Raw genomic sequence first — 15,141 nt, 5'->3', positions numbered from 1 at the left:
AGAGTCATCAGGGCTGGGTCAGAGCAAATGGTGATGATGGTAGCTTTGAAGATGGTTCCTTATCTGGCGGCCCCGGGAGGGGGTGTAGCATCAGGTGTGGGAGAGGGCAAGAGATTTAAAGGCACCTCAGGTGACTATAAAGTGGGACAACCCTCAGGCCGGAAGAGTTGGTCCACCTTGGAGGGGAGAGGGGAGGGGGTAGACAGGGGCTAGGTGAGCCCCAGTCCTCGGGTTTCTAGGAATGGAAGCTCAGAGGCCTTGGGGATGCTCCGGAGTCCCCAGCCCCAGGGGCCAGAAGGTTCCCAAGTACTAAAAAATGATAAAGTACCTGAATTTACTCATTTACATATGAATTTGTTCATTATTCAATTTTTAAAAACATTCTTTCATGCATTGACTTGCTCTTTCGTTCAGGTGAGGTCTGCCACTCAGCACTAGCAGACGGTGTATCCAAACCCCTCACAATTTCAGTTTCCCCAAAGGGAGGTTAGAGTAATGATCCATCTCAGGGTCATGGCAGGGATGACACGGGGTCATGTACAAGGCCCCATGCATCGTGAGTCCTTGATAAATGCTAGCTGTTGCCATCGTTCCTTGATTTATTTAGGCATTCACGGAACACGAGCTGCCTGCTCTTCAACTGCCGTTAGACTGGGGGAGGCAGAGCCCGACTCATTCGAATGGATAATTTAGCCCCAGGGAGACTCTCTCAGGGGGAATCCTTAAGAATCCTGACTGGGAGCCTAGCAGACCTGGGTGTCTTCCCAGATGTTATTATCTCAGATTCCATGATCAGGGCCTCAGTTATCCACACAGTGGTTCCCTGCTGACTGACATTGGGACCTGGAGTGCTCTGAAACATGGGCCACCACCTAGAGACAGATGGAAGAAATTCACTCTGGTGTAGGAAGATCATTTGCCTTTAGTTCAATATTTCTGTTCTGAGACCCTGGAAAGAAAGACCCCTCCTCTGATCCTGGTCCTATCCTGGGCTTCTTCCAAATGAGGTTCTCCCAGTGGGATGAGGACTTATTGGGGCAAGAGGGACATGTCCGCCCAGAGCTTGCGATTGCCCTCCCTGCTTCTGGACTGGGCTTCAAGCGCCTGCAGAACTCTTGTGCCTGCTTCCAGGGGCAGCAGGAGCCTGTTCCCAAGGTGCAGCCCAGGCAAGGGAATGCCAGCATGCACTCCTGTTTGCAGGGGCCCTGGGCAGAGTGTGGAGGGTCCAGCTGGAGCCCCATGTCCACGTGTGTGAGGCTCTTCATGGTGGGGAGCAGGGCTGGCATGTGGTAGAAGTGGGGTGGGGGCTGCCCTCATGCCTTGTGTGTGCACGAAACTCTGAGAAAGCCAAGAATCTAAATCCAAGTCTGACATTTCAGGTCATTACAAAGGACTATTTCATAAAAGGGGACAGAATACTTTTCATTTTTCTTTCATTAACTCATTTCATAACTTTGAAGCATTCAGACATATGATACAAAGCCTCCATTTGTCTTCTTAATATATATATATATATATATATATATATATATATATATATACACACACACACGTATTTTTGGTACCAGGGATTAAACCCAAGGGCGCTTAACCACTGAGTCACATCCCCAGTCCTTATTTTAATGTTTTATTAGAGACAGGATCTTGTTGAGTTGTTCAGTGCCTTGCTAAGTTGCTGAGGCGAGATTTGAACTTGCAATCCTCCTGCCTCAGCCTTCTGAGTCGCTGGGATTACATTCATGTGCCTTGTTCCAGGCTTCTTACCCTAGATTTTTATCTCACCTCTGTAGGTGGGTTCAAATTGAGTTCTGATTGGCTTCCCAAATGGCCACTCTTAAGAAGTTACAGCATGTGTCCCATTATTGTGCAATTATTTGAATCACTGTGTCTTCCCACCAAGCCCTGAAACTTGGCTGGGACATCTTACTTGCACCTAGCGTGCAGCCCAGGGCTCAGCAAGGATGCCATCATGAGTGTTTCTTGACAGACTGAACAGACGAACAGCGAATTTACAAGCGAAAGCTTGAGCACGTTTGGAGGGAGCACAAATGGCTGGCGTCGGGCTCCAGGAACCCGTTGGGATCCTTGTTGGGCAGAGGGCCACTGCGTCAGGTAGATACGACTCTGGCCAGGACTGTTAGGACGTGGAGGAGTTCCTGGGGCTTCGTATTATTTCTCAGCTGGTTTGCTCTTGAAACACAGACTTCACAGTGTGGAAGGTGGCCTGGGGCGGTACAAGGTTCCTCAATATCTGGGGCCTGGCAGTAACCTGCCCACGTGTGGCCATTCAGCCCCCACCAAATTCATTCATTGAATCATTCCTTGGTGCCTCCTCTGAGCTTAACACCGGGAAAACAGAGGTGACCCCAGGGAGTGACAGAAGGCTCAGATGTCACCATCGAGCCCCAGGAAGTTTTTAGATGACAGTCAACCCTGGGCCTGAATGTCTGGATTTGGGATTTGGGCATGTGGAATTTTAGAAATTCCCTCTGATTCTTCCTTTGGGAGATAAGGTGTCACCCCTCAATCCCCCTGTTACACCTCCTACATTCTTTATAGCCCTCAAAACTGTGGGGCTCCCAGGCAACTTTTCCTTATTTTCCCATTTCACAGATGGGAACACAGGCCTGGGGAGGGCGGGGAGAAGTGGCTGACGCTCCTTTGTAAGTTGGAGACAATGCTGGGATTAATGAAGCAGCTTCTTCGACTTCTGGCAAGAGGGAGGCGCATCGAGGGTGGCATGCAGTAGTTGTGGGTAATTGGTGAGTAGAGACCCAAAGAGTCACAGAGTCAAAGGGTGGGGATGTGTTCAGCAGTGGCAAAGCCCCTGACCAACGTCTTCACTCTCAAATCCCTGCTTGGGGCTGCGTGGCCTCTCTTCAGAGGGAAATCACAGAGCAGGCTGGCTGGTCTGCTCGCCACACCTTTGGATGCAGATGGAACCTTGTCCTCAAGGCAGAAGGGAAGGACCTTATCTCTAGAGGATGTGATAGAAGGCGACTTTGCTTTTGTAAGGCTTCCTTGAATCTCCCTTTGCCTCCCTTGTAGGCAGAGGGGTGACAAGGATGGATGGGACATTGCCAGCAGAGAGCCAGCCCACCTGGGGTGAGGGTTTAGTGGCATTCCCAGAATGATTTTCTCAAAGCAGGGAAGACCAGGCCTCTGCATTGGATCCTCCCTGGGAGTGACCAGCAGGCCTGCTAAGGAGACCGAAGCTCAACTCAGCCTCTGCTGTGTGTATTAAATCCGTTGGGACATAGGGCCCTTGTGTGCCTAATGCCAAGTTTAAGGCCTGCAAATCCCAGGTGCTGACAACTGTTTGTGGAATGAGTGAAAGGTCCTTGAATACCAGGTTCGGAAGTTTGGCTTTGACACTGAAGAAACCCAGAACCATGACCTCAGCTGTCACCAACCAATGCAGCCGGGGCCTAACATGCAGACAGGAAGCACTATGCATTAGAGTATGGGCTTTGTGTACAGGAGTCCTTGCTCTGCTTCTAAGAGCTGTGGAGCCTTTGCCAGAACATCGCCTCTCTCTGAGTCTTGATTTCATAAAGCAAGGAAATAAAATGAAGGAGTGTGCTTCATAAGGTTGTTGGAGGGATTCAATGACTTCGCACAGATCCAGTGGCTCATAGTAGATGCTCAGTAAATGGTAATGGTCATTATTTCAATTTTCTTTTTGATGAAGGATCATTTGTGTTTTGGAGGACTCAACCCCAAGGGGGGTATAATAATAATGCTAATGGCTAACATTTCTCCAGTGTCTACTACAGAGCAGGAACCTCGTCTCTGTTTCTTCCATGGGCTCAGTCTCACCCCAGAATCTCTGGCTATCACTAAGGGACTATTGTCTGTCTAAAGTCATTGAATATTTTCTCTCCTGTGCTGGGGATTGAGTGGGGGGTCTTGTACAAAGCGCTCTACCACTGAGCTACACTCCCAGCCTTCACGGGAATCCTCTCAAACTGTTCATAGTTGAAGTCTAGGAAAAGATGACTCCTCCAGCAAAGACCCTTCATCTCCTAATAAGAACAACAGTAACACATCACACTGGCTTAGTTCTTACTCTGTGCTAGTCCCTCATTGCTTTCCATTTACTGTCCTTAATCCTGACGGTTCTAGGAGTTAAATACTATTACAGTTTACATGGTAGAGACGAGAAAAGGGTAAGAGAGAGAGAGAGGGACAGAAATAGATTTGCAGGAAGTTGCAAGAGAGAGATCCTGTGTGCCCTTTACCCAGTTTCCTCTTATAGTTCTATTTTATATAACTACAATAAAACCCAAGAATCTGATATTGGTACAATGTGTGTATAAATTTCTACGCTATTTTGTCACAGGTGTAGATTATGTACCCCCCCCCCCCCACCCCTGGGCCCATGATCAAGACATGGGACTCCCCATACTCCTTTGTAGTTGCACTGATTTTTCTCCCTGGTCCTGCCACTAAATTTAACTCCTGGTAACTATGAATTTCTTCTCCTCTCTCCTCCTCCTCCTACTCCTCCTCCTCCTCTTCTTCCTCCTCATTCCCCTACCGCCACTTCTTCTCCTTCTGCTTCTTTCTTTTTGTGCTGGGGATCAAACCCAGGACCAGCACATGCAGAGCATGGGGTGTACACTGAGATAACCCTCCAGCCCCTCTTTATAGTTTCATCTTTTTAAAGCTGTTGTAAAATAGAATCATATGTGAACTTTTGAGTTTTTTTTTAATGCAGCAAGCTGTATCAAATTTGTTCCTTTGACTTCTGAGAAATTCTAGAAGCAAAAAAGAAAATAAAAGGCATAGAGATTAGGAAATAAAACTGTCTTGCCCAGTGTGATGGCACATGCTTGTAATGTCAGCTACTTGAGAAGGGGTAAATGACCAATGATAATTGGTTTTTGAATTTAGCAATGTAGAGTTTATTGGTGATTTTGACAAAATCATTTTCTGTGGGAAAAAACCTGAGTAGCAGGACAGTGAGTTCAGAGGCCAGGCCAAGCAACTTTGTGAGACCCTGTTTCAAAACAACATAAGGAAAGGCAGAGAGGGCCGGGGATGTAGCTCAATGGTAGAGTACTTGCCTAGTATGCACAAGGCCCTGGGTTCTATCCCCAGCACTTTCCAAAACAAACAAACAAAAAGGAGCAAGAGAAAGAAATAAAAAAGAAATAACACTGTTTATTTTGTAGATGTCATCATGGTTTGTGTAGAAAGACTCAAGGAATCTACCAAAATGAAAACATGTAGAACTTTAATAAGTTCAACAAGGTAGGGCTGGGGATGTGGCTCGAGCGGTAGCGCGCTAGCCTGGCATGCGTGCGACCCGGGTTCGATCCTCAGCACCACATACCAACAAAGATGTTGTGTCCGCCGAGAACTAAAAAATAAATAAAATTCTCTCTCTCTCTCTTTAAAAAAAAAAAAAAAGTTCAACAAGGTAGTAGGATACAAGATAAACATACGAAAATCAATTGTATTTCTGTAGAATAGAATGAACATGTAGACACTGAAATTAGAAATACAACATCATTATAAACAATACACAAATACAATACATCACTCCAGAAAAATAAAATGCTTAGGAGTATATTGGGAAAAAAAATCGTGTGCAGAAAACCACAGAATTCTGACAAAAGAAATAAAGAAAGATTAAAATAAATGAAGAGATGGTGTTTATATGTTGTAAGATTCAACTAACAAACATGTCCATTCTCCTTGAATTGGTACATACATTTAACACAATTCCTATCACATTTCCAGTAAGATGTTTTTATAGACATAGACAAGATTATTCAGTTATTTTGTCTGAGGATAAATTTGCAAAGGAATGAGAATAACTAAAATAAAGTTGAAAAAGATTAAAATTACAAGAATCATTCTATCAGATTTCAAGATTTACTATATGTGTAGTACTCAAGGCTGTGGTTTGGTGGGGAGACGGGCACATGGATCAATGGAATAGAACAGGGACCTACCCAGAAATCCAACACTAGTACTGCCAACTGATTTTTAGAAATGTTTTTATAAGTGCATTGTAATCGCACATAATAGTCAAGTTCTTTTTTTTTTTAAAGAGAGAGAGAGAGAGAATTTTTTTAATATTTATTTTTCAGTACTTGGCGGACACAACATCTTTGTATGTGGTGCTGAGGATCGAACTGGCTGCACGCATGCCAGGCGAGCGCGCCACCGCCCGAGCCATACCCCCAGCCCAGTCAAGTTCTTTTTGACATAATCATACATACATGGAATATAATTGCCTCCACTTCAGTCCCCGGTGTTTCTTCTTCCTGCACCCCCTTCCTCCACTCTATTGGTTTTCTTTCTATTTATTTGTAAGATTTTTTAAAAAATTGATGCTTGCTAAGTGAAATAAGCCAGACTCAGAAAGTCAAGGGTTGGATGTTTTCTCTCATATTTGGAGACTAGAGGAAAATAAGGGGGAAAGTCGGGGATTCCATGAACCAAGGGCTAATTAGGAAGGAGAGGAAGAGGTTAGAGGGGAGGGAGGAGGGACGGGAAAAGGGAGGAACTGAATGAATGAAATCAACCAAATTATGTGATGTTCATATATATGAATCCACCACAGTGCATTTCCCTGTGTGTGTATCTATAAAGCAACAAATGATTTTTTAATAAAGGTACATAAGTAACTCAATGGAAGAAAGTTGTTCTTTTCAACAAATGGCACAGGAGTAATTGGACATCTACAGGTGAAAAAAAAAAAACCCCAAAAATATAGGGAAAAAATAAAATAAAACAAATAAACAAACAAAAAACCCTTGACATAAACCTTGTCTTACACCTTATATAAAAATGAACTCAAAATGGATTGTAGCTTTCAGCATAAAATACAAAACTATAAAACTTCTAGAAGAATACATGGGAAAAAAACCTTCAGACTTAGGTCTTGGTGAAGAGTTCTTAGATACAAAAATGCACAATGTATAAAAGAAAAAAAATAATAAACTGGATTTATAATTTAAAGCCTTCATTCTACAAAAGACCTCAGGAAAAGATAAATTACATTTGGGTGAGAATATTGGCAAACTGTGTTTTAGACAATGAATTTATACTAGAGTACAGAGACAGGTCTCAAAACGAACAGTAAAAAAAATCTAATAAGAAAATGGACAAAAAATACGAAACGTCATGTCACTGCAGAAGTTATACAGATGGCAAATTAGCATATGGAAAGATGTTCAACCTCATTAACCATTAGGGAAATGCAAATTAAGACTAGGAACAGATTCTACTACGTAACTATAAAACAGTGAAAATTAAAAACAGGGATAATACCAAATGCCATCGGATTTACAGAGAAACTGTGTCTCTCATATAGTTCTGGTAATAATGTTAAATGGTCCAACACTCTGGAAAATAGTCTAGCTGTTTCTCATTTTTTTGGCAGTGCTGGGGATTGAATCCAGGGCTTCGTGTATGCTAGGTAAATGCTCCACCACTGAGCCATATCCTGAGTCCCTTGCCATTTCTTAAAAAAATAAAATAAACTCTGACCATACCATTTGATGAACATAATCTAGGGTATTTATTTAAAAAAAAATGAAAATTTACATTCTCACCAAAGCTGGTAGGCGAATGTTCATAGCAGTTTTATTTTTTAGTAGTAAAAACCTGGAGGCTAGGAGAGGGTACCTTGGAGGAACAGTTGCTTGCCCAGCAGGCATAAGACCCTGGACTCAAGCCTTGCACCGCTAACAAACAAACAGACAAACAACAAACAAAACCAAAATGAAGCAACCAATCAAAACGCCCTCTGTAGTAAACTGTGCACCGTGCATACTATGGAGTATTACTGAGAATTAAAAAGGGGGAACTAGTGGTAGACACCTTGGAGGGAGGCCCAGTTTGGTTGACTGTCCTTTGTCCATTCTAGTTGAGATGCTCCTGGTTTTTAGTAGAATGAATAATTTCTGATGGAAACCTTGAGCATTAGGCTCTGGGATTCTGGGTCCTGTTCCAAGGATCCGAGCAGTGCTAGCCCGCCTGCTCTGTCACTGCTGTGGCCAGGCGAGCAGGAGGGCCTCCATTATTCCAGGAGGGATAGAAGTCCAGTGTCTGCACCCGGCTTCCTCTGACACGGAGGTAGGAGGGGGGAGGGGGCTCCTCACTACTGCAGGCTGCCACCGCCCAGTTCCAGCTCCCAGGTGTGCCTCCTCCGACACCACCCTGGTTCCCCACGTGGCCTGCCTGTGACATCGCAGGGGCTGGTGGCCCTGTAACTGTTGCCTGAGGCAAGATGGGATGCCCTCTTCCCACTTGGCAGGGGAAGCTGAGACTCCCACGTGATTTCTGTTGACCTGGTGGTGGTGGTTACTGCCCAGCAGGGGGCAAGGTCCAGGCTGTCACTCAGGTTTCTCAGCTACCATCCTTGGAGGCAGCGCTTCTTTTCACTCTAGAAAGGGCGGAAGTCTAAGCTCTCCACTCGGCCATATTTACTAGAGGTATGAATGGGGCTGTAGACTTTTCTATGTTTTTTTGGAGCAAAGTGGCTATTGTCTAAAACGTTCTGTTTTGCTAGGCTGTCCTTTTCCTGGTCTTTGGACTAGAAAGAGCAGAATTTTCTTGGGGATTTCTTCTCCTCCTCCTCCTCCTCCTCCTCCTCCTCCTCCTCCTCCTCCTCCTTCTTCTTCTAAAAAATCTCTGCACCCATATGTATTTCCAGATTGCCAGCTTCTCCAGCACCATCCTGGAATATATGAGGCAAAATCAAACCTATGAGATCGTTCCTCAGGTCTTGTGTTCCCTGCCTGGCTTGACTTCTCTTTACCTTTCAGAGGATTCTTATATTTATGTATAATGCCAGGGTTTTAAGAAGACAAGTAGAGAAAATGACTTTGGCACTGTTTTTCTGGAAGTGGAAGTCTCTGTCAACCTTTAGGTTTTTATGATGCTCCCGGACACATCAGATCTATGTCACTGCTGAGTGGAAATTAATTATTACTGTCATGTTATTTTCTATTTTGTCCAGGAAGACATTCCCTCCTTCGATGCATGGGCAGCATGGGCGTCTGCAGGACAGCTTGCAGGAAGATAGAGCATACCTACTTCTACTGCAGAAATTACCAATCGTGCTGTCTCCAGTCCTTCATGAGGATCAACGTGGCTGGCAAAGACGAACCTGGTGTTTTGTCCTATGCAAAGCACTGGCCCAAGATACCCTGAATGTTGGTGATCACCCTCCTCAGACTCTCTGGAAACCCAGACCTGCCATCATTCCCCTTCATTAAAATTCATGCACCTGCCACCGTGGTCTGTCTTTCCTCCGTGGGAATTCTCAGCAAGGGACTTGAGCTTTGTGTGGTGAGCTGTCTGTCCCTTCTGGACTCAGCCCTGTGAGACAGCACCTGGACCAGGTAGTGAAGATGGGCAGGGGGAGGGGGAGAATGAAGCTGAGACCAGTAAGGGAAGGTTGAAGGGTGCAGCCGAGCCAGGACTCAGAGGGGACTGGGACTCGTGGGATGGGTCGTAAGGCAGTAGGTGGAAATCTTGTAGACAAATTTGGGCTCAGTTTATGGAACTAAGAGAGAGCCAATGAATGTGGGATAAACTATCCTGTCAAAGTTTCAGGTTGTGAGGTTGGGGGTTTGTTGGTTGGTTATCACTGAGGAATTTGAATATTACATGCGGTTGTCATTGGTGACTGCGGAAATCCTTTAAGTCCTAAAAAATCTAGGAGGCTATTACCCGCCACGACAACCAATGTTAGCGTTTCAACCAAAAGTTCTAATTTTGTTTTTTATGTTTTATCTTCCACTAATCTTCTTTCTTTCTTCCTGTTGAGTTCTACATTTTCAAAGCCACACTTCACTCATTATCTTTCTCTACTTTTCTGATTCTTCATCATAATCACCTTTTTTTTTTTGGAGGGGGTGGGGGAGGTACTGGGGATTGAACTCAGGGGCGCTCGACCACTGAGCCACATCCCCTGCCCTATTTTGTATTGTTTTTAGAGACAGAGTCTCACTGAGTTGCTTAGCGCCTCACTGTTGCTGAGGCTGGCTTTGAACTCGCAATTCTCCTTCCTCAGCCTCCCAAGCCACTGGGATTACAGGTGTGCCCCCTACCAGCCCCTGTCCCCTGCGCCCGGCAGTATTATGTTTTGAAATGACTTTGCAATCAGTAGAGCTCGCTTCAGGGTACACAGCGTCACCAACCCATTCTCACATCTATAACCAACACAGGTCTTCCAAATGCTCCTTCCAAATGCGACGTAAGCTCAACACCGAGCTCTGCATACAGAGCTTGTGCCTGGCCAGCACGGTCCTCCTGTATTTAAGGAAGTGGCTGTTTCAGCATCTTGGGTTTAGACACTGAGTGGTGGGTTCATCCGTTGAGGATTATCTCCTTTTCTCCTTCCTTTGATGCTGCCACCCAGAACCTCACCAACAAAGCTTAGGATCTGGAGAAAGATGCTAGTTCCGAATCTGTGTGTGTGTGGGGGGGAATGTAGGTCTAAGAACCTGGGCTGAACTTCTCACTGAAAACAATTTAAAATATACGATAAAACTTACAATAAAATAAAATATACAATAAAACTGGTTAAAATATACAATAAAACTTCTTGAGCACCTTGACCTTGCAAGAAAACAAGATGAAGAATATTAAGGCCAGGGGAAGGCAGGCACTCTTCTGAAGGCAGTTCCCGAATCCCAACTTTGTCTTGGAGGCATTTGGTGCATCAGGTGACCTTGGGGTTTGGACTTTGAGCAGGGAGGTGAGGGCACCGGAAAGGAGACCGTGCCTGGGATTTGAAAACCTGTGTCTAGTAGGAGACTCTGACATACATCTCAGTCCTGAAAGCGTTACATCCGCTGTGAAAGGATAAACCAGCTGCATGGTCCTTCTTTACAAGATGTTATCAAGGAAAATTGCCCGGCTCTGAATTTGGTGCTGGGTATACAGTTTAAAAAAAAGAAAACTCCATTGAAAATTTACAACCTTAAACTGGTCCTCATGTAGTCTCAGCTAGAATTTTTGGTACTTAAGTGGTTTATTTTTTTTTCACCTGTACAGAAGTATTTATGAAAGCATCTTTCATAATAGCCAAATGTACAATTAGAGGTGAATGAGTGTACAATTAGAGGTGAATGAATGAACAAAATGTGGTATATCCATACAGTAGAATATTAGTCAACCATAAAAAGAAATGAAGTACTGATAGACAGATGCTGTAACATGGATAAACCTTGAAAACGTTATGCCAAGAGGCCGGTCACAAAAGAATACATATTGTGTGATTCTATTTATGTGAAATATCCAGAATAGGCAGATCCATAGGTATAGAAAGTAGATTAGAGGTTGACAGGGGCCAAATTGGAAAAGGAATATAAAATTACTGCTAATGGGGTTTCTTTTATGGGAATGAAATATTCTAAAATTAGACTGTGGTAATGGTTGTACATCCTTGTGAATACCCTAAAAACCACTGAATTGTATACTTTGAATGAGTTAAATTTTTGTCATTGGAATTATATCTGAATATATTATTTTGTTAATAAAATAAAATGGGAATAAAGTTTAACCTCCCCACATTTGGTTTTTCTCACCATTATCAGCAGTATTTTTTATTTACCCTGCGCCCCACACCCTTTTTAACTGATGTTTACACAATAACAGTTGTACTTTTTGTATTGGTGGAAAACCTACAGAGTGACAAGTTATTTATATTTTAATAATCACCATAGTATCTTCAGAAGTTTGCCGCCTAGAGGTACATGATATACGGGACATATGGTTATCCATCCTTTAGTCTGTGCATGGTGGCTGTGTGATTGTTCACGGGGGCATGGCAACAATTTTGAAAGCTACTAGGGATTTGGAGCCACTAAGTTGGGGAACTACTTAATGATAACATCAGAAGTGAGATATAAATAATGGCTAGTAAAGAAAATTGTACCCTAATTACGTACTTTCAAAATTCAATTCCTGAAGTGATCAGTTTCTTTTAAATACTGAAGACTGCTTGAAAATTCCAGTTTAAAAGTGACTTTTAAAATGTACTTATTTGGATTGCGGGTGTAGCTCAGTGGCAGAGCTCATGCGTAGCATGTGTGAGGCCCTGGGTTCAGACCCCAGCACCCACCCCCAAAAGAGAAGAAGAAGAAGAAACATCATAGGAAAAAAATCAGAAGTAAACTAAATGTTCAATTATGCCTAATTAAGTTTTGAGTATATTTATCTGTTGAAATTTAGGCAGCAATTGAGTATTATAATTAAGAATTGTAATTCTTGTAATCTAGCAATTTAAAAACAAGATATATTATCATGTATCTCTAAACATTTTTTTTAAATGGACAAATACCTTTATTTTGTTTTGTGTGGTGCAGAGCGCCTCACACATGCTCTGCAAGTGCTGACCACTGTCCACAACCCCAGTCTTCACCTGAGTGGTTTATAATTTAGCTTAACTTGTCCCAGGACTCGTAGCGTCAAAGATGTCCTACAGAAGCAAATGAAAGAGTAGACATTGAACCCAAGACTCAATCAAGTTAATTGGACAAAGTTCCAGGGAAAATGCACAGGTCAGGACCCCAAATGACAAAGCATATAAGGAAAGGGCACCATGAGTTAAGGCAGCAGGAACCACAGACCAGGGACGGAGACTTCCAAGGACTTTCAAGTATCAGAATTACCAGTTATAAGAGACAAGTTCAAAAACCTAAATTCAGGAGACCTGAGTCTTCCATCATGAATTCCTATCTAACCTCTTGAATACTAAAGTCAGAGTTGCAAAGAAGCACTCCAAGTGAGGTAGAAATATTATGTTCAAAACCGGGACTTACCAGGCCTAGAAAAAACATGGACTGCAGAAGTGGCCAGTTCAGTGGCCCATGGAACCATTTCCTGCTTTAATTGTACCTGCTTTGCCACCCACCAATGACGTCATGAGGAATTTCTAGGGTTAGCTAACAGAGGAGGAAAATAAATGTCAGGTTTGTTGACACTGAAAAAAAGTAAGCTGGGCAATGTGGCGCATGCCTGTAATCCCAGAGGCTCAGGAGGCTGAGATGGGAGGATTGCAAATTCAAAGCCAGTCTCGGCAATGACGAGGCGTTAAGCAACTCAGGGAGACCCTGTCTCTAAACAAAATATAAAATAGGGCTGGAGATGTGGCTCCGTGGTTAAGTGGCCCTGAGTTCAATCCCTGGTTCCCACTACCCCCACACACAAAAAAAAAAGGTCAGGTTTATTTGTGCTGTGTGACAACCTGGTGTGGAGGTGGCCCCGAGAGTCAGTGAGGAGATCCTTCCATCGAAGGAGGGAGGACTTGAGCATGGCTCTGTGGTTGATTCACAGGAGAGGACGTGGGTGGCAGGGTTGTCTAGGAACTTGGAGAGAGCAAGCTTAGAGGATCTGTAGCAGTGAGACTTGGGTAGTTGTATGCATGGTCCTCTCTGAAAGGGGGCAGACGGGAGGATATTTGTAGGCTATCAGAAGGGGACAAATAAGCTCTAAATAACAAGCTGGCAAATCACCCACCCTCCCACCCACAATTGGGGGCCCTTGGTACCCTTGGATGTCCTTGTGTGACCAAGGATTGGTCCAGGGAGCCAGCCTTTCAATTGCTTCTATTCCAATCTTGAAGCAACTGGGGCTAATAAAGGAAATCTTTTAGCTTATACCCAGGGCAGCCAATTTCCTACAGCGAGATAAAACAGGGCTTCAAGGCCAAGGTTAGTAGGAATTGGATGCTTTCATGTTGAAATATCTGCTGCTCCGTAAAGAAAGCTTTTGGCATCCTGGTAGCTGTTTTCATAAATGTAAAGACTTAGAATTCTGATAAAAATTCTGACCACTTAAGCCATCATCCCTTTGGATGATAGGACTAACACAAGGAATGTGCCCAAAACACTTGTTGGAAGGACAGAAGGACACATGGAAAGACCAGTGTCAGAACTTAACTAAGTGATTAAGGCTATAGATAATCCAGTAGTAAACGCTAGAGATGGGTTAAATCTTCTTGCGGAAAATACTCGATAACTCAAGAAGAATATTGAAGAATTTATAATCAGAGATCAGCTTCTTTGCACAGCTGTGTTCATCTGGAATTACACATGGGTGGGGCTGAGGGTGGATACCTGGTGTTTTCAGTGCCTTCTGTACATGACACCGTCCGTGGTTCTGAAGATGTGTGGGTGACATCTGAGAAGTCATGGGTGAGGATGAACTTTTGGGATGGGTCTTGATTTCCCAGTCTCCTGTCAGATTCTTCACCCACTCTGTCTTTGATGCTTACTTCAAAGTAGTCTGTGCTGGCACGGACACAGAAGAAGAAATACAAAAGGTCAGCAAATAGTATGAGAAAAGGTTCAATGTCACTAGCAATTAGAGAAAGGCAAATTAAAACTAAATGGAGATTTCATCTCGCTCCAGTCAGAATGGCAATGATCAAGAATGCAAGTAACAATAAATGTTGGCGAGGATGTGGGGGAAAAGGCACACTCATACATTGCTGGTGGGACTGCAAATTGGTGCAGCCAATATGGAAAGCAGTATGGAGATTCCTCAGAAAACTTGGAATGGAACCACCATTTGACCCTGTTACCCTCCTCAGCATAGACCCAAAGGACTTAAAATCACCACACTATACTGACATAGCCACATCAATGTTTATAGCATTTGCCTCATTTTTCATATTTCTTTGTTGAGATTTTCACACCTGTTGAGATGGATAGCTTTTCCACTCTTACGTGAGGGCCTTTTAGTAAGCAGTCTTCTCTTGTTGATGTGCCCTGGACATAGTTCGTTGTGCATTATTGATGTTAATTACAATTGGACTTCGTAATGTTTTCCTGTGACTGCTTTGGTTGTGATTAGTAGGTTTTGACACAATGCATACTGTGTTGGACCTAATGGACCTGAGTTCTCTGCAGGTCTTCAGAGAGTGGGGTCCCTCTGGCAATTCAGGCAGATGTAGACAGCAGGACACATGGGCTGTACCCTCTGTGATTACTCCTCCAGTCTTGTCCGTAATGTGCAGTCTGATAGGGAATGGGACACCTATGTTGAGGTCCTCAGAGATGTGGTATCCATGACCAGTTTATTATTTCTCTCTGTTGGTGCTATGGGGTGGATGTTCAGGATTAGGACTACAGGATTCCCTCCAACCATGCCTACTTGGGCAAGGGT

The 15,141-nt window shown here is 43.8% G+C and overlaps 1 protein-coding gene across 1 annotated transcript; it reads left to right on the top strand.

Annotated features, from left to right (window-relative positions):
* The first annotated feature begins 36 nt into the window (after nt 1-36).
* LOC113192087 (beta-defensin 119-like) lies at nt 37-9,174 on the top strand. Its single transcript, XM_077800172.1, has 2 exons — nt 37-130; nt 8,981-9,174. The coding sequence occupies exons 1-2, from the start codon at nt 37-39 to the stop codon at nt 9,172-9,174; spliced, it is 288 nt and encodes a 95-aa protein (XP_077656298.1).
* The last annotated feature ends 5,967 nt before the right edge of the window (nt 9,175-15,141 follow it).

This window comes from Urocitellus parryii, chromosome 6, assembly GCF_045843805.1.
Source record: "Urocitellus parryii isolate mUroPar1 chromosome 6, mUroPar1.hap1, whole genome shotgun sequence".
Classification (NCBI taxonomy): Eukaryota; Metazoa; Chordata; class Mammalia; order Rodentia; family Sciuridae; genus Urocitellus; species Urocitellus parryii.
This window is presented reverse-complemented; position numbering and strand designations above follow the sequence as displayed.

What these genes read in the sequence shown, in the direction of transcription:
- LOC113192087 (XM_077800172.1), top strand. Translation starts at nt 37, where the DNA reads ATGGTAGCTTTGAAGATGGTTCCTTATCTGGCGGCCCCGGGAGGGGGT. An exon ending in GAGATTTAAAGGCACCTCAG is followed by an intron (nt 131 to 8,980) that starts GTGACTATAAAG and finishes TATTTTGTCCAG; the next exon opens with GAAGACATTCCCTCCTTCGA.